Source organism: Stegostoma tigrinum, chromosome 31 (assembly GCF_030684315.1).
Source record: "Stegostoma tigrinum isolate sSteTig4 chromosome 31, sSteTig4.hap1, whole genome shotgun sequence".
Classification (NCBI taxonomy): domain Eukaryota; kingdom Metazoa; phylum Chordata; class Chondrichthyes; order Orectolobiformes; family Stegostomatidae; genus Stegostoma; species Stegostoma tigrinum.
This window is the reverse complement of record NC_081384.1, coordinates 3853092-3876102: the sequence shown is the minus strand read 5'-3', so window position 1 is coordinate 3876102 and position 23011 is coordinate 3853092. Positions and strand designations below refer to the sequence as shown.

Sequence of the window (23011 nt, the reverse complement as noted above, 5' to 3'; positions counted from 1 at the left end):
GTTCCACAGGAATCAGTGCTGGGACCCTTGTTGTTTGTAATATGTATAAATGATTTGGAGGAGAATGGAGGCGAACAGATCAGTAAGTTTGCGGGGGATGCAAAGACTGGGGGAGCTGTGGGTAGTGGATTGCCAGAGGATACAGCGGGATATAGACAGGCAGAGAGCTAGGGCACGGAAATGGCAGATGGAATTTAATCCTGACTAATGTGAGGTGATGCATTTTGGAAAATCTAACGCAGAAGGGAAATATACAGTAGATGGCAGAACCCTTAGCCATATAAAAATACTGAGAGATCTAGGTGTACAGTTCCCTGAAAGCAGAAACATAAGTGCGTAAATTGGTATAGAATATATATAGCATGTTTGCTTCATCGGTTGGGGCATAGAGTATAAAAATTGGCAAGTTATATTAGAGCTGTATAGAACTTCAGATAGCAAGGTATAGAGAACACAACAGGCCAAGCAGCATCAGAGGAGCGGGAAGGCTGACTTCGGGCCTAGACAATTCTTCAGAAACGGAACATCAGTTAGGCCACATTTGGAACATTCCATACAGTTCTGATCACCATGCTACCAGAAGAATGTGGAGGCTTTGGAGAGCGTACAAGAAAGGTTTACCAGGACGCTGCCTGGTTTAGAAGGTATTAGCTCGGAAAAGACATTGGACAAGTTAGGTGGGTTATAGGGGTAATGGGAACTGCAGAGGCTGGAGAATCCAAGATAATAAAGTGTGAAGCTGGATGAACACAGCAGGCCAAGCAGCATCTCAGGAGCACAAAAGCTGATGTTTCGGGCCTAGACCCTTCTTCAGAGAGGGGGATGGGGTGAGGGTTCTGGAATAAATAGGGAGAGAGGGGGAGGCGGACTGAAGATGAAGAGAAAAGAAGATAGGTGGAGAGGAGAGTATAGGTGGGGAGGTAGGGAGGGGATAGGTCAGTCCAGGGAAGACGGACAGGTCAAGGAGGTGGGATGAGGTTAGTAGGTAGGAAATGGAGGTATGGCTTGGGGTGGGAGGAAGGGATGGGTGAGAGGAAGAACAGGTTAGGGAGGCAAAGACAGGCTGGACTGGTTTTGGGATGCAGTGGGTGGAGGGGAAGAGCTGGGCTGGTTGTGTGTTGCAGTGGAGGGAGGGGACGAACTGGGCTGGTTTTGGGATGCGGTGGGGGAAGGGGAGGTTTTGAAGCTGGTGAAGTCCACATTGATACCATTAGGCTGCAGGGTTCCCAGGCGGAATATGAGTTGCTGTTCCTGCAACCTTCGGGTGGCATCATTGTGGCACTGCAGGAGGCCCATGATGGATATGTTATAGGGGGATGGGTCTGGGTGGGATGCTCCGAGGTTCGGTGTGGAATTATTGGGCTGAAGGGCCTGTTTCCACACTGTAGGGATTCTATTCTAAATTTGGTTTGTTTTAACTTGTACGTCAAAGGCTGAGGTGCAATCTGATAGAAGTTGACAAAATTATGGGAGGCATGGATAGAAAGAAGGGTCAGAGTCTTTCTTCCTAGGGTAGAAATGTCAGTTGCTAGGGGACATAGATTTAAGTTTAAAAGGGGAAGGTTTAAATGAGATGCAAGTTTTTTACTCAAGGTGGTAGGTACCTGACGGATGCCAAAGGAGGTGGTCAGGGTAGATACAATAGCAATGTTTAATAGGCATCTTGACAGATACATGAATAGGCAGAGAATAGTGGGATACGAGCTACATAGAAGTGAAAGTTTTTTAGTTTAGAAAGGCACCATGCATCGGCAAAGGCTTGAGGGCCGGAGGGCTGGTTTCTGTGCTACACTGTTCTTTACTCTTTGTTTACTGTCACTGGTCACTTTAGCAGACGCTAGCTGCCATTACTATCTACATGATAGTGTCTATACTTTATTGGTTGTTAAAGGTGCCTGAAAATCGGGCTGGTCCATCTTAAACACACTGGGAACATAGCAGTCACTAGATGCAGGGGCAGTGAGTGAATATCCTGGACATGGACTAACCCATGAGCTAGATTAGGGACTCTTGGCTTGTTCAGCATGATTATGTTTAGTGATAATTGCAGCCTGGGATAGGGTCTAATGTGAAACTATCTCTGATCCATTGGGCACTTTTTTAAAAAACTGAGGCTATTTCAGATGATCCTTTTTGTTTAATTCCTGTAGGATATACAAACATGATGTGCCAGCTTCTGTGTGTACAGGAGTTTTATTCAATGCTTTCAAATGTCTGCTCCCTCATGCTTCCAGCACGTTCCCTATAGGTTCATTGCATTTTTGAAGAAACTGTAGCTGGGTTTAATTAATCACGCACCCCAAACAGACCCAGGACATGCACAATCAGATCCTGAACAATTGAACACTACAATTGCTTCTGGTATTCATAGAAACCTGTCTCAACCCTCTGTTCCTGGAAAGTTGGATTCATGGCTGTTTTGTCTAAACAAGATATAATGGCTGCTGTTCAATAATTCCAAGGCATCTATTGAACATATATCATCAAGAATATTGAATAATAAAAAGGGAGCTAGAACGGTCCATTCGGCCCCTTGATCTTATTCTGCTGAACAACCGGACCATGATTGAACTTACTGACCTCCAACTTTCTGCTCTATCCCCCTGCCCTCGAAGTTCATCGGTCCCTATGAATCTACCAAGTTCTGCCTTGGTTCTGCTCATTGGTTCAGCATCAACTGCTCTCTGGGTTGGAGAATATCAGAGACATTTTCAACTGTTTTGAGTGAAGAAATTTCTTCTCATCTCAATCCACACTATTTGACCCCTAATCCTGTGACTGTGACCCCTTGCTCTAGATTCCCTGATCTGCATATAACAGCTTTCTGTGGTTATATAATGAAGTGGTTCTTAATTTCAAAGTACCTGAGGAATCGGGGAGGAGGTAAAGTGAACAGGACCGTGTGAATGTAGGCTAGCAACAGGATTCCTGATTTAAACCCAAGTGTATATGTAAAATATCCCAAGCTGATAGGGTGAAAGGCTAAATACCCTCCTGGCTTGTTTTTATTAAAATTGCATGCCTCAATCTAATTTTCTGTTTAGTGCTCCAGGTCCACATACTCCAGCGAACCTTAATATCTTAATGGAAATGATCATAGCTTAATGATGTGTGATAACTGTTGTCAATTAATGATGACTGTGCTGGAGGGGAGTGGTGAGGCTGTCCTTTATCTAATGGACTAGTAAAGCAAGCCATGTTATAAAGTTTCTCCATTTATTAGCTGTCCTTTCTGATCTACCCAGCTTATTCCGAAATAATAGGAAACAGTGATGTGAGAAAGTGCTGTCTCTTACTACATTCATTGAGATAACCCCCACATGCCCTCCAGAGCACTTTACATGCCATGATTTGATATTTGAAGGGCAATCACTAATGTAGGTTAGAGTGTCATGAGCTGCTTTGTGTTCAGCAAAGTTCCTCATATAGTAAATTAAATCGGAGGTTATAGAAGGAGGCCATTCAGCCCATTATATATTGGCTCCCTGAAACAGCTCCCAATAAATCCCACCTCTGCTTTCTCCCCACAGCTAGCCTAAATATATTTCCATTTTTTTGACAAAGTATTCTGGTAAATTGTAGAGCACAAATACTGATATGAACCTGTTCGGGAAATCAGTCTATTTTTGTGCTGGAACTTCTTAGTCATCTATCGAGTCGATGTCCTTTTCAAAGTTAATGTTGAATTTGCTCCAGCTGATCTTTTCAGTCTGTACATTGCAGATCATCATAACTTGCTGCTGAAAGAAATATAGTCCAATCTCCCTTCATCTTTTTCACTAATTAACTAAAATCTTTGTGCGTGTGTCACTGGTTTTCCTGCCTGTGACACCAGTGCTCTCCTCTGCTCTAGTTATTCTCCAGTCAACCTGTTCAGAAATGTTATCTCACACCTCAGGGTCTGTTGGGGTTTGAACCTGGGTCTCCTTGACCTGAGGTGGGGACATTATTACTGTGCCATACAAGAGCTGTCTTGAGTATTTTAATAACAACCATTGGATTTCTTGCACAAGATGCTCTGAAGCCTACTACCCAGTGCTCTGGCAAAGCCTTTATGATTTTTGATCACTTGTATACAATCTGTCCTTTCTGCCCAAAGTCAAACCAAACTCAACCTCATCTCATTTTGACTAGAGATACTTCTGTGTTTCGCTGTTGTTGGTTGAACTTCCCAGTAAAATCACCCATTATCCAATCTGTATTGAAATCAGAGTGTTTCTTCATCACTGTTAAGTCAACATCCTGGAATATTCTCCTAGGATAGCACTTCAGGTATACCAACACCTTGTGGTCTGTTTAAGATAAAGGCTCAATGTCACCTTTTCCAGAGCTATTAATTGCCTGTGATATCTATAGCCTGAGAAATTGTTTTCAATGGAGTATTGACTGTGGCCACCAACAGAAATCCTAGCTTTTCTACATATTCTGCAAGCAAGCTTCTGAAGGTCAACCTTGAATTAACTTTAAAAAAAAATTGCTCGTGGAATGTGGAGATCACTGGCTAGGCCGGGATTAATTGTTCATTTCTGATTGCCCTGGAGACCATGTATTGAGCTGCCTTTTGAACTGCTGAAGTCTTTGGGGTTTAGGGACACCCACAGAGACGTTGGCAGAGGAGTCTCATCCGCAGTGAAGGGACAGTGGTATAATTCAGGAGGGTGTGTGGATTGTAGAAACACAGAAGTCTGGAGGCACAGTTTTAACTTGCCATGGTCTCTTAGACCTTGAGGATGACCCAGGATTGTCTTGTGATGCTTGAACCCTGGAATGGGTGTTGGATCCCACCACATTGAGTCAGTTTGAGCAGTCTGACCAACTGAGCCAGGTTGCTATTCTGACTGGAAATTCAAATTGTTGACACAGTGTACACAGGTTTTGATGTTCCTCAAAATTGGTTTTAAGAGGAAGTTTGTTTGAACACTTCCTTTTTGCGGTGGTGAATTAGTAAGCAGTTGCTTCAAGACTGTGTTGCAAAGTCTGAATGTGAGCTGTTGATGCCAATTTCACCAGATGCTATCAATCAATGAACAATCTCACTACCCCGTATTCACCTGCAAAATTTGTTTGGACTATAGCAACATGCAAAACAGCCTCACTGCTCCAAAACTTATTAGGTGTCAGACTGTCAAAAGATAATGAGACAATGACTTGATAAACTGCTACAAAGGTGTTGGTTGAGGAATAAATATTGGCCTGAATACTAAGCGGCACTCTCTAGCTTTCTTAGACTTGAAATGGGATAGATGTGGGAAGCTTGTTTCCACTTGTGGGAGAGTCTAGCACCAGAGCGCAGCATCTCAGAATGAGGTGTCACACATTTAAAACCGAGATTTGGAAGAATTTATTGTCTGAGAGGAGTGAATCTGTAGAATTCTTTACCACAGAGAACAGTTGAGGCTGGATCATTCAGTATATTCAAGGCTGAGATAGATGTTTAATTGGCAAAGGAATCAAGGTTGTGGGATTAAGGCAGGAAAGTGGAGTTCAGAATGATCAGATCAACCACAAGCTCATTGAAAGGTGGAACAGAATCAATGGACTGAATGGCCTACTTATCTCTTATGAAGTCATAGAATATCTACCGCGCACAGAAGCAGGCTGTTCAGCCCATCACAGCTGACACAGCTCCCTGCAAAAGAAACTCAGCCAATGCCTTTCCTTCTTGGACCTGCAATTTCTTCTTTTTAGATAATCATTTAATTCCCTTTTGAAAACCATGATTCTGCCTCCACCGTACTCTCGGGCAGGGTGTCCTTAAACCTAACTGCACCGGCCGTGTATGAAAGCTTTTGCCAATACATGGAAACCAAAGTCGGTGGACCCTTCCATCAATGAGAATAGTTTCTGTTCATTCCATCTTGGCCCGGTCCTGAATCTCAAATGCCTTTATCAAATCTCCTCTTCACTGGCTCATCGCAATAGCATCTTGTGATCATTTACACCAACCTGAGATGACAGAGGGAATTTTACATTGATATCTCATCTAAAAGGCCATGCGGGTTTAATTACCTCAAAGAAATTTGCTAAAACTCTATGGGGGAGAGACATGTAAATTGTCATGTATTGGCAGATATGACTACACAACCACTGAGGAACGGGAGTGATTTCTGCTGTTTCCATTGTGCATTGTGGTGATAAATGTCACTCTATACTTTTATTTGTAATAAAAACGGTGCAATATGGCGACAAGAGTGGAACGTCATTCCATGGTTTGTTTGAAAATTAAACAGAAGGTAATAGATGTCAGCGAGGTCTTGCAAAGCACTCATCCAACCCGGTCACTGTGTTATTAACCAGCAGAGAGAATCTCTGATTTATGAGACTGATTTTCTGCTTTAAGCTGGCTGCCAGAGATTTGGCTATCAATACATTGTGGCTAAAAGGTGTGTGCGCACATTCACTAGAAACTCCCAGTTTAGAGTTGCCAACCCTCCAGCAATGACCTGGAGCCTTCAGGAATTGAAAATCATAGGGACATTTTATACAATCGTGGTATTGCTTATCATTTTCTTTGATCATTCCTCTAAGCAGGTTATAACAATATTGCAAATGGCGGGGAGAAAAGCTGTTTGGCTTATGGTCAATCATCATCCAATTGGATAATGAGATTTTTATTGTTTTCCATTTGGTGTAGCAAAGCAGTGAGTCAGCAGGATGACAATATTAACTGATCAGTGGCTCAAAGAGTGAGTTTATTACTGTTGTAGATTCCACCCAAGTTCAGCCACTGGTCTGCTCACCTGGGGCACTGGATGGGCACAATTGTGCAGCTAGGAAAGGAGTAAATCAGTTGAGATTCTGACTCCTAATCATCAGTATATTGTGTATGGATGGTATCTAAGATGGCTGTGATTCCCCCTTTGGTTCAATAGTCTTTCATTCCTCATCGCCTCAGCTGATGTTGGATGAGAGATAAATGTTGACCAGGACGCAGGTAAGAACTCTTCTGTGAAGTAGCTGAGTGGGGGCTGTCACTTATTCCTGAGTGGACCTTGGCTTATTATCTCATTGCTGGCTCTGACAGTGTCACATTCCCTCTGTGCTGCACTGAAGTGTCAGTCTAGATTTTATGTTCAATTCTCTGCAGTGGATGTTGAAATTAGATTTAAGGATACCAGAAGTGATGCTGTGACAGACAGGGTTAAATCTGTGATGTCTAGTTACTGACTCTCATGTCTGAAAAATGTTTATCACTACCCATATTTTTTTTTTGCATTCACTTGTTTAATGCATAGTAGTTACTAGCATTTTATGGATCACTGGGTGTTGAAAGGACCTCTTGTAAAAACGGCCATTTTTCTACATTTAAAGAGAGCAAGCTGCACCATAAGCCATTGTGGGTCATGTTATACACATCATCGAGACTGATTGCAATACAATGATGGCTAAAGTTTTTGGAACATGCTAGCCAGCAGAAGAATGATACCGAAGGACCAAAATAAATAAGGCAAAAGCCATTTTAACAAAGAATCAGACACCAGCAGGGGAGAGCAGAGTGGTTGAAAGCCAGAAATATTTTCACAGAACCACCCAGGACCGAAGAGAAATATTTGTGTTGTCAGTGCTACCCTACTACCAGAGAAAATTATATGCGGACCTTTTTGAAGGCTTAACCTATTTCACCAAGTGAAAGGGAATTCTGTCTTTTGAAAGTTTAGCTCTGATTACTGCTGTGAAATCCTTGAACTGAATTGACATAAAATATGTTCAGCTGTGAGGTGGGCAGGCTGCCTGAAGCACAGAATGACTGTGTTGGCCAACAATAGCAGGACTGGAGCCTGCCAAGGTTTGGTAGAAGTCTCTTTGCTTTAGAAAACAGCTCTCCCTACTGGCCAGACAAGAGAACGGAAAATCTGCCGTTCAGTTTTCAGACATTGTCCACGGATTGCAATTGGCTTCCCATTGGCCATTCAGTGAGAGACATCAGGACTGATGCCTGAATAGTCAATTAGGCTATTATGCAAAGTAAGAGATGGACGACTGTGAAAGAAGCTAAGGCTCTGACTGTGTGTACACAGAATTAACACCTAATCGCTAAATTTCAGGTCACTGATGGATGACTTTTAGAGAGGAGGTTACATTGTTTGTCCTGCTAAACAGTCCACCCTTTCCAGTGTGAATGTTTGTTCATTTCATGCACCCACACAATATCCTTGACTCTAAGTGGAAATTTCATGTAACAATGAGGTAGGAATTAACTTGGATTTATTAAAACTCATACAATGCATACTGGATCGAAAAAGGCTGTTGAGCCTGGACTGTTTCACTTGAGCAATTTAGCTAGTGCCACTTCCAGGTCCTTCCTTCAGTGAATTCCTTTCCCTTCAAGTGTTTATCCATTCCATTGTACAAACCTCAAATGATTCTGCCTCCATCGCAGTCCCAGGCAGGACATCCAAATCCTAAACCCTTGCTACATGAACAGGTTTTTCCTCAAGGCGCCTTCGGCTGTTTTGCCAGTCACTGGAAATCTGCAGCCCCTGGTTCTTGTACACCCGATCAATGGGACCAACATTTTCCCCATCCACTCCATCTGGGCTGTTCTCATTATTAGATACTTGGATGAAAATCTCCTTCTCCTGAGGATGAACAACCTGAGATTCTCTAACCTCGTCATGGAAATGAAGTTCATTGATTTGGCCAAACAAGCCTTTCTTAAATAGTTCATGCCAATAGCTCCCCTACCTTGCCAGCAGGTAAAAGTGGTTTTAAAATCTCATGGAGTGGTGTTATTGCTAGATTGTCAATCCACTGACCCAGGTAATGTTCAGGGGGCCCCTGTTAGAATGGTGGAATTTGAATTCAATAAAAATCTGGAATTGAGTTTAATGATGACCATCAATCCATTGCCTATTGTGGAAAAATGCACCTGGTTCACGAATGCCCTTCAGGGAAGGAAACTCCCATCCTTACTCTGGTCTTGCCAAATGTGATTCCTGACCCATCACAATGTGGTTAATTCATGACTGCCCTCTGGGCAATTAGGGTTGGGCAATAAATGCTGGCCAAGCCAGCGATGCCCTTATCCTGTGAATAAGTAAAACGAATGGTGTCTTAATGAGTTACAATTCCAGGGTTCCCTCTGGATTCCATTATTCTAATCCTATCCTGGCCTTGCACCTCGTACTGTCTGTGCATGTGAACTCATCCAAACTTTTTGCCTAAATCCTAACATGCGCCAAGCTCCATTCACTGTCACCCCATGTTCACTGAACTTCATTGGTTCCAGGTTCATAACTTGACTAAAACTCTCATCATTCAAGCATTTTCATATTCTTGTACCCCATGCCTACAACCTTATCCAGTCTCTGAGATTCCTCTGCTCTTTCAATTCAGCCTCCACTTCATCCCCAATATTGACAGTCATGAAATTCAGCTCCCCTAAATTCTGGAACTCCTTCTATAAACCTCTCTACCTCTAGTCCTCTCTCTTTATTTAGATGCTTCTTAAAATGTACTGCTGTGAGCAAGCATTTTGTCTTGTGTGAAAATGTCTCCCTGTGTGGCTGGGTGTCAGATTTAGTTGGGTGATCATTCTTGTGAAAAACCTCCAAAGGTTTACTGCCCTAATGGCGCTATGTAAACGGAAATTGTTGTGAGAATATTAAGGAACCAGTTCAGTTTTTACAACAAACTGACAAATCCATGGAGTCAGTTTCTTTTTTGTTTCACCAAATTCAAAGTTTCTCATCATTACTCACTGAGCAATACTTCAGAAGATGATTAGATAAGATAGGAAAATAATATCCTGTGCACAAAATGGAACTGAGTTCCTCTGGAGTTGATCCTGTCAGTGTTCTTCCTATGCGGGATAAATGCAGCCAAATGCTTTCAGCAAGTCCATAAATGCAGAAATCTTGTACAATGAAAATTTGTTGACATGTGGAAATTCAAGTTTTTTTTAAAAACTTAACATTTTCCATGTGTAGCCTTGTTCTTTAACTGCTCTGAATGCAATGGGGGACAAAACCACATTCCAGAACTTGATGAAGCTATGCAATTTTACACTTTCAAGGAGATTTATTGCAAAATTATTGTGTTCAGCTACCAGTAATCATTAGCTTATATATAAAAAAGCTACATGCCATTGATACAGATGTCTTGAGGTTTTAATGAAACCAGTTTAGCTATTCCCTTGTGGGAAATATGAAGTTATTTATGAGCACAAGGGAACAAAATAGACCCAGTTCTTGTTCAAGCACTAACCATAGTGGGAGCTGCTACAGAAGGGAGCAAGAGGTGTTGAGCGAAATACAGGGCCATTGGAAATGATGAAAACATGTGGGATTGGTTAAGCAGGCCTGGATTCTCGAGTTTGTGCAGCTAGGCATTCTGTTTTCATGATGGCTTCATTGTCCTGGAACCTTTTATATTTTTGTAGGTGAAACACATGCCTGAAGAGTATGAGAAATACAAACTGGAAAGAGCTTGTGTTTAAAAAGGGAGAATCTCTGACTCGAGATCACCCAAACAGCTTTGCAGTCCTGTTGTAATATCAGAAGCCCAGCAGCTGAATTGTGCATGGCAAGACTCCACAGGAGTACTGAGAATTTTGTTCCATGATTTTGTTTGGGGGCTAAATGTTAGCCAAGAAACTGAGAAGTGCCTTGTTCTCTGACATCAGAGTTGTGGGATCTTTGTGTTCATCTGAAAGGGAAGGCAATGACTCAGCCAAGTCTGTCACTTCCACCAGTACAACACCCCCTCATACTGCACAGCTGATATCAGCATAGATTCTCTGCTCAACTCTCTGGATTGTGACTTCAACATTGTAGACAGTATATTGTGTAAATAAGGCAATGTATTCCTTTTCATTCTATTAAAGACAAGAAATCTTGTTTAATTAAGTGGCAGCTTGATAAGACATGACATTGTGATGTCATTGATTCACTGTGATGTAACTCAACGGAATCTCTGATTCCATTGTTATCATCAGTCATCATGAGGGTAAGAGAAAGGAATATATGGAGTATTGCATACAGTTCTGGTCACCGCTTTATAAGAAGGATGTGGAAGCTTTGGAAAGGGTGCAGAGGAGATTTGCTAGGACGTTGCCTGGTATGGAGGGAAGGTCTTACGAGGAAAGGCTGAGGGACTTGAGGCTGTTTTCATTAGAGAGAAGAAGGTTGAGAGGTGACTTAATTGAGACATATAAAATAATCAGAGGGTTAGATAGGGTGGATAAGGAGAGCCTTTTTCCTAGGATGGTGACGGCGAGCACGAGGGGGCATAGCTTTAAATTGAGGGGTGAAAGATATAGGACAGATGTCAGAGGTAATCAGTGATAATGGGAACTGCAGATGCTGAGAATCCAAGATAATAAAGTGTGAAGCTAGATGAACACAGCAGGCCAAGCAGCATCTCAGGAGCACAAAAGCTGACATTTCGGGCCTAGACCCTTCATCAGAGAGGGGGATGGGGTGAGGGTTCTGGAATAAATAGGGAGAGAGGGGGAGGTAGTAAGGGTATGTAACGCTTTGCCTGCAACGGTAGTAGATTCGCCAACTTTAAGCACATTTAAGTCGTCATTGGACAAGCATATGGACGTACATGGAATAGTGTAGGTTAGATGGGCTTCAGATTGGTATTACAGGTCGGCACAACATCGAGGGCCGAAGGGCCTGTACTGTGCTGTAATGTTCTATGTTCTATGTTCTATGTTCTATATCAAAGAGATATAAAGCATGGTATCCCAAAGCGGTTTGTAAGCATTCCACTTTTCATGTTGGAACATAGAGTCATGGAGTCATGCAGCACGGAAATGGACCCTTCAGCCCAACTCTGACCTAGTCCCATTTGCCAGTATTTGGCCCATATCCCCTGACACCTTCATGTCAGGTAGCCAATTTGATTCACACTGTGCAATTTCCAGAAACAGCTGAAGGCACTGAATACTGCAAAGAAAATGGTTCAGGCAACATCCATAGTACTGGAGATCTGAGCTCCAGAACTAGCCACACCCCCAGCCACACTGTTTCAATATAACTAAAACACTGGCTGTTCCTCAGTGATTTTACCTGAGATATCTTGAACGCAAAATGCCAGACAAATGAGAGGCATAGATAGAGTTGATAGCCAGAGACTATTTCCCAGGGCAGAAATGGCTAGCACGAGGGGTCATAGTTTTAAGCTGGTTGGTGGAAAGTATAGAGGGGATGTCAGAGGCGGGTTCTTTACACAGAGAGTTGTGAGAGCATGGAATGCGTTGCCAGCAGCAGTTGTGGAAGCAAGGTCATTGGGGTCATTTAAGGGACATGCATATGGTCACAGAAATTTGAGGGTGCATACATGAGGATCAATGGTCAGCACAACATTGTGGGCTGAAGGGCCTGTTCTGTGCTGTACTGTTCTACGTTCTATGTTCTATGTTCTAAATCCAAACCAGCCAAATACCACCACATTAGGCTAGCTTTACTCATCAGTGTTGGAGGCTGAGGGGTTGACCTTATAGAAATTTATAAAATCATGAGGGGTATGGATAGGGTGAATAGACAAGATCTTGACCCTGGATTGGGGGCATCCATGTCTAGAGGTTGTAGGTTTGAGTTGAGCGGTGAATGAATTACAAGGGATCTAAGGGGCAACTTTATCATGCAGAAGGTGGTGCATGTATGTAAGGAAGTGGTGGTGGCTGATGCAACTACAACATTTGAAAGGCATTTGGAAGTGTACATAAATAGGAAGAGTTTGGAGGGATATGGACCCATTGCTGGCAAATGCGGACTAGATTTGTATCTAGTACATCTGTTTGGCATAGTCAAGTTGGACTAAAGGGTCTGTGTGCATGCTGTACATTTCTGCCTCTATGACCTGTCCACCATCTAAAGACACAAGTCAGGAGTATGATAAAATAGTTCACATTGTTGGATGAGTGCAGCCCCATCAACATTCTCAAATGTTTACATTATCCAGGAGAAAGCCACCAGCTTGATTGCGTCTACATTCACAAACATCCAATCCGTCCATCACCAATGTTCAGTAGCAGCAGTGTATACCATCTCTAAGATGTAACATAGCATCTCACCAAGTCTCCTTAGCACCTTTCAAACTCACAACCACTTCCATCTAGAAAGACAGGGGCAGCAGATACGTGGGAATACCACCATCAGCAAATTCCTCTCCAAGTTGCACACCATCCTGACATGGAAATATATCTCTTTTCCTTCAGTGTCACTGGCTTAAAATCCTGGATCGCCCATCCCAATGGTAGTGTATGTGGACCCATGTCACATAGACTCTGGCAACTCCAGAAAGTGGCTCATCATCACCATCTCCAGGGCAAGTAGGAACAGGCAATAAATGCTGACCCAGCCAGCGACACCCAAACCCAGCCAATGATTGTTTTTAAAAATTGAATTAGATGAGCTACTCTCTCATTGTATCAGTTATAATGGGAGCTGCAGATGCTGGAGATTCCAAGATAATAAAATGTGAGGCTGGATGAACACAGCAGGCCAAGCAGCATCTCAGGAGCACAAAAGCTGACGTTTTGGGCCTAGACCCTTCATCAGAGAGCACTCTCATTGTAGACTTTGTTTTGGAGCATACTGTGATCACAAACCCCAGCATGACAGCTTATGTCAATTTCTTGATTTTAAAACCTAAAATGGTTTATTTAATTAAGATGGTGATTAAATTCAACCCTACTCCAATAAAGCTCTATTTAGCTCCATTCTTTTTCCCAAGTCACGTACACTTTTTTCCTGATTTAGTTTGATTGGGAGGTCAGTTAGTTCAGTTGGCTGGATGGCTGGTTAATGATAGCAACAGCATGGGTTCAATTCCCACACTGGCTGAGGTTACAATGAAGGGGTCTCCTTCTCAACCTCCCTAATGCCTGAGACATGGTGACCCTCCAGTTAAATTTCCACCAATCCAGTCTTTCTGAGAGAGCAGCCCTGTGGTCTAGTAAGACTAGCAACCTTACATCAAATTCCTTTTGAAGGCCTCTGTTTAATCTGTCTCTCACACTTCCCAGCCAACAAATAACAGACATCAACAGCTCTGCGTGTTTTTATAAAACTCAAATCTGTCCTTTTGTTCATTTTGCCAATTATTTTAATCTGGTTCCTGACCCTCCTGCTAGTTTCTACTTTAATTATTCAATGAAAAGCCTTCATCATTTTGAACAGCCTTATCAAATCTCCTCTGAACCTTGTGTGCTCTGTAGAGAAGATTTCCAGTTTCCCCAGCCCCTCCACATTAGATGTAGCCCCTTATCTCTGGTACCATTCCAGTAAATTCCTTCTGCAGTCACTCCAAAACATTACCATTCTTCCAAAAGTATGGGGCCCAGAGTTGACCAAAGTGCAGCAGTTGAGGCCTAGCCAGTGTTTTATAAATAGTTTGCCGTGAATCCCTTGCTTTAATATCCCTACCATTTTTTATACAGTCGAGAATTTTGTGCATTAATTACTATTAGTAGTGTTTTGTTTCAACTCTTATAGATGTGTTTAAACAAGCAATGACAGCACCAACAGGGAATTTCTTTGTATACCATTTGAAAATCCTTTTGAGTGCAATATTGAGCAATTGTTGGTGAAGATTTCATTAATCTGGTCTGTATTTGCACTATCTTCACCTCCTGGTCTCAGGTAACATTGCTTAAGAAAGGTGGGAAGGAAAAGCCAGGGCACTATTGACCGGTGAGCCTGACGTCAATAGTAGGTTGTTGGAGGGGATTCTGAAGGACAAGATTTACATGTATTTGGAAAAGCAAGTGCTGTTTAGGGATAGGTAACACGGCTTTCTGTGTGGGAAATCATGTCTTACTAACATGATTGAGTTTTTTGAAGAAATGACAAAGGTTGATGTGGACAGAGTGGTGAACGTTGGGCAAGATGTTTAACAAAGGTCTACATGGACATTGAACCCAGGGAGAGCTAGACATTTGGATACAAAATTGGCTTGAAGGTATGAGACAGAGGGTGGTGATGGAGGGTTGTTATTTGTATTGGAAGCCTGTGAAGAGTGGTGAGCCGCAAGGATCAATGCTGGGTCTGTTGCTTTTTGTCATTTATATAAATGATTTGGATGTGAATGGAGGAGGGAGGTTAAAATGTTTGCAGATGACACCAAAATTGGTGGTGCACTGGACACCATCGAGGGTTGTTTCAGAGTACAATGGGACCTTGGTCAGATCGGCTGAGAGTGGCAGGTGGAGTTTAATTTAAATAAATGTGAGGTGTTGCATTTTGGTAAGGCAAATCAGGTAGGACTTATACACTTAAAGGTAGTGTCTTGGGGAGTGTTGCTGAACAAAGAGATCTTGGGGTGCAGGTTCCATTGTTCCTTGAAGGTGGAGTTGCAGGTAGACAAGAGAGTAAAGAAGGCATTTGCTACACTTGCTTTTATTGGTCACTGCGTTGAGTTTAGGAGTCAGGAGGTCATGTTGCATCTGTACAAGACATTGTTTAGGCCACTTTTGGAACACTGCGTTCAGTTCTGATCTCCCTGCTATAGGAAAGATATTGTTAAACTTGAAAGGGTGAAGAAAAGATTTACAAGGATGTTGCCAGGCTTGCAAGGCTTGAGCTGTAAGGAGAAGCTGAATGGACTGATGGAATGAGGAGTCACCTAATAGAGGTTTATAAAATCATGAGAGGCATGGATAGGGTGAATAGCCAAGGTCTTTTTCTTAGGATAGATGAGTCCAGAACTAGAGAGCATAGGCTTAAGGTCAGAGGAAAATGGTTTAAAAGGGTCCTCAGGGACAACTTTTTCACACAGATGGTGGCATGTATGTGGAAGGAGCTGTCAAAAGAAGTGGCGGAGGCTGGTAAAATTACAGCATTTAAAAAGCATCTGGATGGGTACGTAAATAGGAAGAGTTTGGAGGGATATGGACCAAATGCTGTCAAATGGGACTAGGTTAATTTAGGATATCTGGTCAGCATGGATGAGTTGGACCAAGGGGTCTGTTTTCATGCTGTACAACACTATAACTCTGTAACATTCAAAGTTGAAAGTCTGATTCTTGAGGAGCTCAACCTTGCCTGTGTGTGTCTTGCCCTTTGATTTGCTTTGTGCTTTTGACTACTCAGCCTACGAACTGAAGTTCTTCAGCCTAACCTTGTCCACTCATCTTTTTAAGATGCTACTAAACACTATTCATTTGTCAATATGTCACCTGACCTGATCTTTCCTCACATGACTCCAAGTCAGGTATTTGCCTCTAACCTTTGTGTGAAGCATCTTGTGATGCTTTCCTCTATAAGTGCCAATTGGTGATGTTTAGGCCATCTGTCTCTGATTTTGAAAGTGCAAGCCATCTTTTTCTTGTTTGTTTCAGTTGATCTTTACGCATCTATTTTTAAGTGTTGCCAATTTATATCGCCTGGGAGGCTGGCTTGGGGCAGTTATTCGAGTCCATTAGTATGAGAGAGCTGAATTAACATCCACAAAGATGTAAGCATTGACCTCAGGGGATGTTTTAGCTCAAACTGTCTGGGTGTTAATTAATCTCCCTCGCACTGTTGGAACCAACAGTACCTTTATTGTGTCATTAGTACTTGCATTTGGAGCAAAAATAGACTTGAACACTTTGGATATCATAACATGACATGAGTTTGGGGCAGTTCCAGGACACCACCTCATGACTGTGAATCAACAGTTCAAAACTCCACCATAATACTATACTAATTAGCAAGACTAACACTGGAAACCTGTAAAACAGATGAGGGTAGAAATATCAAGTCATGCTTCAGGGAATGGCCACCTTACTTCATGATTAAAACATGGGGCAGTGTCAAAGGAGATAGATTTTGTAATTAATTCTGCTGTAACTGGACTTGGAGTGTTTGGTGGCACTGTGAGGATGGTGCTTTATTCTGTATCTAGTCGCATGGTGTATCTACCTTGGCAATGTTTATTGGGGGCAACGTGAAGGGAGTTTTACTCTGTAGTTAACCCCTGTGTTTGATCTGAGAATGACTGACGCTGACTTTGTGGTAAAGGTGTGAAATTAAGCTTCACACTCAGCAAGTGGATATTCACCATTGCTGGAAGTTCACCATTGCTGCATGATGCACTACTTCGGGAAGGGGATGTAGGATATTAATTGTTGACCCTTACACTTAACGAGAGCTAAAGGGGCTTTGTACAAGCAATTGTACTGATGATGTGTCAGAACCTAAATTTCTAGATTGCCGGTAATAGGTGAGTCAACATTTGTGAACAGTCTTGCCTCCCCTTCTCCATGGAACAGTTGCTGTGATTCTGAAACAGCAGGTGTAAATTAGATGAGAAGTTGAAGGTGATTTTAGTAACATTTCCTCCTAAACTCCCATAAATGTTATAAAACCCTCGTAACATTATGTTACAACTATTTCTGTCTTCTGTGAATAACCAAAGTAACTGTGGCGTTCTGAAATTTTGATTTCAGATTGGTGCGTTCCTTTAAACAGCAGATCCTGAGGTGTGCTCAGGCAGCCTGATCTGGTGCTAGAATTCAAGAAATACCAGGATAGTAGGTGTCTGCATGGAAATGTTAAAACCCAATTCTTTCCTCAATCCATTACCATTAAGTATTTTTCTCCTTCATCTTGTATTGAACGTCATAATTGACTGAATTTCTACAGTTGCGTGTGGTCATAGACTGTGTGGGTTCCAAATTGTAACAAAATTGTTGTATTGAAGCAAACTTTCTAACCATTGGCCTATATCTTGACTGGAAATTGACAGTGCAGATTGGGGGAAGAGAGGAACTAGGAATTCACATTTATACAATGTCTTTCATGACCTCAATTCTTTCCAGTAGTAAACTTTTAGAGAGCAATCACTGTTGTAATTTAAGAAATGAGGCAGTGAATTGGGAAACAGCAATATCCTTTAAACAGCACTGAATTAAGGTGACAGAGGATCTGGTTTCTTGATGGTGATTGAAGCATGCACATTGGCATGAGGAAGAACTTGTTGTCATGTCTGAAATAGCACCTTGGTGTGTAACTAACCTTATCCCTCCATTAATGCATTCAAAACTTTTAAAAATTCCTTATTCACAAAGCCTTACTGTTCCTAGTGCAGTTAACATACTGCCTGAGGGAAACAGGCTGAATCCCAATCTGCGGAAATACTTTGTAAACAGAGCAAGTCAAATTGTAGGCAGGAGCAGGATTGACAAACAGACTAATTCAGTGGCATAGGTAGCAGGAGAAAGACTATTTGAATGATTTTGGTGCAGAAAGCGAGAAGACGTCAATTTAAAGTAACAAAAAGTTAGCCTAAGATGAAGCTCCAGAATTCCTTGTCATGGATCAATGAAATTAAGGCAGTGGACTCCAACATTAGAGAAATGAAAACAAGTGAATCGTAGACTGTTTTACAGGACAGAAGGAGTCCAGTTTGCCTGCTGTGCCTGTGCTGGCTCTTTGGAAAATGTTATCCATTTAATCCCATTTCTGTGCTCTTTCCACACAATACAGAAAATGTTGCCTGTTAAAGAATTTATCCAAGATTACAAGGTGTAGAGCTGGAAAATTTTCTGATGAAGGGTCTAGGCCCGAAACGTCAGCTCTCCTGCTCCTATGAAGCAGCTTGGCCTGCTGTGTTCATCCAGCTCTACACCTTGTTATCTCAGATTCTCCAGCATCTGCAGTTCCTACTATCTCTAAGAATTTATTCAATTTCATTTTGAAAGGTATCTGCTTCCACCACCCTTTCAAGCCACATGCTCCATATCACAATGGTAATTGATGTTAAAGTGAGTTAGTCAGAGTATCAGGAGAGGAGATTGTTAGGCCAATAGGTTAAATTTTCCTTTGACTCTGATGTTCAGTACTGAGCTAGAGGGAGTGACGACACTGGGTCCAGTCACTGCTGATTTTGCTGTGGCTTGAGCTGTTCGCAAAGTTCCTGCACATGCTATATTCAGCAGAGAGTAGGTGAGCTGCCTCTTCTGAGTGAACAATGTCCTCAAACTCACAAGATTCAGAATTCAAATCCCAGTGATTTTCATAGAATCCTCTGTGGTATGGAAACAGGCTCCTCGGCCCAACAAGTCCACATCCCACCCAGACCCCTTCCCCTATAACCCACTTATCCTACACACCCCTGAACACTCTGGACAATTTAGCATGGCCCGTCCACCCAGCCTGCACATCTTTGGACTGTGTGAGGAAACCGGAGCAGCCGGAGGAAACCCATGCAGACACGGGGAGAACATGCAAACTCCACACAGACAGTCGCCCGAGGGTGGAATTGAATCGGGGTCCCTGGCGCTGTGAGGCTGCAGTGCTAACCACTGAGCCACCGTGCTGCCCCTTAACAACGAGCACAGTGCCACAGAGCAACGGACAATTTGGAGGCTGGAATTCCGCCTCGGAATGCTGGGTTGATTAGGCGTCCTATGTTGCTCCCAGTAAAGATGATTACGACAGTATGAGTGTCTTCCCCTTGCTTCATGCTGTTTTCCAAGTTAAGATCGCAAAGGTACAATAGCAATTAACTAGCTATTTGTTTAATTAAGAAATAGTGAAACCTGGTCTGTTGTTGGATATGGCTCAGTAAATATTGCTCCTTATTAAGGCTATGGGTATTGGGGAATGGGTGATTTCAGTTTAAATTGAGTATTGGTTCCAGGTCAGATGCAAAGGTACATGGCCTGTGCTTGTACATTCACAATTAATCCACAGAAGCGTTCACTCAGTGAGCAAGTAATCAATTTGTGGAGTGAGCTCCCTGGGGAGAGGATGGAAGCAGTTCATATTGATCTGTTCAAATGCAGATTACAGAGATTGCTTTCAGAAAACAGCATTCTCAGGTTGAGTATTACATGAGATGTGGTGCGTGTAGCATTCTTGTGCAGAACAGGTCTGACCCAAAACATCAGCTTTCCTGCTTCTCTGAAGCTGCCTGGCCTGCTGTGTTCCTCCGGCTCCACACGGTGTTATCTCTGACTCCAGCATCGGCAGTTGTCACTGTCTCTGGCTTTAGACCATTACTGTTTAGACACAAGTTGGATGGGAACATTGTAGAGTGGGCTTAATTTTATGGTGTGAATAAAGACTCGATCTGTTTGTGAATGTATTTGAGGGAGGAATGTTGGTTTGGTCCAGAGAGCTCCCTGTTGTTTATATCCTACTATGGGATCTTTATTGGTGCCTGAACAAACGGACAAAACCTTAGTCTCATATCTCATTAAGAATTAGTATCTCCAGCAATGGGATTCCCTCAGTGTTGGGTCAGCTGAGATTGTGTGCTGGAATGGGACTTGAACCCATGACCTCCTGACTGAAAGGGCAAGAGTGCATCGGATTGAGGCAGGCTTAACTGGTCAAAGCAGTTTTCGTTATGGCTCCCAGACATTTTTTTTTGATGGAGTAATGCTTAGGACTGTATTCTGATTTGAACCAAAATCCCATTCATCCATCACTCCTGTGCTCCCTGACCTGTATTGGCTTCTGGGCTAGCAGTGCCTGGAGTTTTAAAATTTTTATCTTTGTTTTCAAATCCTTCCACAGCTTCGCTTCTCCCTATCTTAGTAACCTTCTCCAGTCCTACAGCTATCAGTGATCTCTCTACTATCCCAGTGCTGGTCTCCTGTATAAACTCCAACACTGGGAGCTTGTCTTTAGCTGTCTGACCCCTAACCACTGGAATTACCCCTACAATGAATCACTCCTCCCCTCAACTTCTCTTCTTTCCTCTTGGACAGTGCCTCACAAACTGTATTCCCTGTATGTTGCAAGTTTGAGGCTTGAAAACTGTTCATGTCCCTGTGGTTATATTGAAAGGTGCAGGAGCCTGTGTATCTGTATTGTCAGTTTTCTTCCAGTTTGGCCTATGTAATGTTTCTCACGGTCCTCGCGTGGTGTTTTGTATATTACATGAGTTATTTTGGTTGTGGGTACTGGATCCTTTATATTTGTCAGTAGCTGTTGCAGGGTGGTTGTTGGTTTGTGGCCTACTGACAATACAGATACACAAACACCAATTAGCCACCATGAGACACAACTAATTCTCACTGGTCTCACTACACATGGACAAAGAAGGACACTAATTTGACTGAGGTGACACATCCGTAATAGCACAAGCCAAACAGAGACATGCCAGGGAATTCCTGAGACCTCGCATTCCAACTGGAACTCCATCAACAAGCTCGTTGAACGAGACCTGATTATACAAGCCACTGAGAAACAGAACCAGAAGTAATGCCAGACATGCCCGCAAACCAAGGGATAGACATAACAAGCAGGACAGAGCACCAACGCTTCACCAGAGGTGCACTGACGATGCTATCAAGCAGGGTGACGAAACATCTGCAACTGAACACACTGGCTCGGTGAGCAAACATCATCCACAACCCGAGCCACAAAATCTTCTCAAAAGCTTTAAATGCTCCTTTACAGGTACCTCTTTTGAGAAGGTGTTTGATCATCTGTCCAAATATCTCCTGGGAGTCAAATTTCCTATATTAAAATTCTTACTGTATTAAAATTCACATGAAATGCCTTGGGGTGGATTAGAGTGTCGTGTGCGATGTAATGCATTTGCAGTTGCGCTGTGGGGAAGAAGAGGGAGAACCAATTTGTACAGAGAGGTGCTACCCATTTTCAATTCACAAACTGTGACTACTCTAAACAGATAATGGAATAAGTAAATTTCTGTCTAGTTTTCACAAAGAATTAGAATTTATATGGCATGTTGAACAATTTCCAAGCTTCAAAGCACATCATTGCGGCCAATCAGGTGAATCCTGTGATGATGCGGTTGCCAAAATTATTCAGATGAATTTGACAAATCAAGTTGTCTGACAATCACCAGATTGCTCCAGTGCAGAAGGAGACTGTTCAGCCCATCGTGACTGCACCAGCTCTCCAAATGAGCATCTCATTTCATGCCATTCTCCTCATTTCTCTTAGTACTTTGAAAAGACGAAGGTTACAATCTAATTCCCTTTGCAAAGTCTCAATTGAACTGGCCTCCACCAGTTTCAGGCAGTGCATTCCAGACCCAAGCCACTCAGTATAGCAAAGCCTCACAGAACAGTTCATTGACCACTTAAATGTCCCTGGTGCAGTTGATGAAATGGCAATATGAGGCAGAACACCAGCAATAATGTCACAAAATCCCATTAAACAGTGAGATGGGAACCTTTATTGACGAGAACATCTAGGCAAGTGTTTGTAGTGAAGCCTTGGAGTAAAGTCTGAGCTGGCCTCCTTCTCAGCCCAATGTGAGGTTGTGCTAACATCCTTCTCTTATATTCATAACGGTATATTTATAAAAACGGAATGCAAATAGTATTACCAAGGCCACAACAGGTTAAAGTATGGGGAAACCGAAAGAACATTGGCAGAAAGTTCGTTGCTGCTTCACTGGTTGAGTATTTGAGTTCAGCTCAAAAATGGTTTGAAACACACAAACTCATTTCTTTCAATAAAAGATTACAACAAATGGGATCGATGTACTTACTTGAGATGGTTCAAACCCTTTAGTTTGTTTTTATCATTGACCTCCCTCGCCAGTAACTGTGAGAGATAACTTCCCGCAAATTTCTCTGTCGTTACTTGTGAAAACTGGGTTTGAGATACACGGATGTTGAAATGAGCAGGTTTATTTTAACAGGAAGCTGGATGAACACAGAAACTTCGGAAACTTCTGGAGAAGGGTCTCGACCTGAAACATCAGCCTTCCTGCTCCTCTGATGCTGCTTGGCCTGCTGTGTTCGTCCAGCTTCACACCATGTTATCTCAGATTCTGCAGCATCGGCAGTTCTGACTATCTCTGTAACAGGTTTATTTTGATATGGTTTGAATCTCTCAACTTGTTCAGTGTTAAGATTTTTAATTCACTCATTTCTTCCTCTCTTACATTGGGCAGGAGAATCTGGTGACTCCTACTTGGGATCAAAACACGAGGACAGTTCTGACGATAACCAGAGTTTGAGCCATGTTCCATCAGGCTTCTCAGACAGTGTTTCCGTGGCCTCTGATAACCAGGATGGTGGTATGTAAGAGTTTCTGTTCTCTTTCTCTCACATCAGTATGTCAATCTGGGGCTGTGCTGCTTT

General features: G+C 42.5%; 1 protein-coding gene across 2 annotated transcripts in view; it reads left to right on the top strand.

Moving 5' to 3' along the window:
* skap1 (src kinase associated phosphoprotein 1) overlaps positions 1-23011 on the top strand; it is a 389377-nt gene that overhangs the window by 67323 nt on the left and 299043 nt on the right. For both annotated transcript variants that reach the window (XM_048560760.2, XM_059638690.1), the window contains exon 4: positions 22822-22947. In XM_048560760.2, the coding sequence (XP_048416717.2) occupies positions 22822-22947 (126 nt within the window). The remainder of the gene's footprint in view (positions 1-22821; positions 22948-23011) is intronic.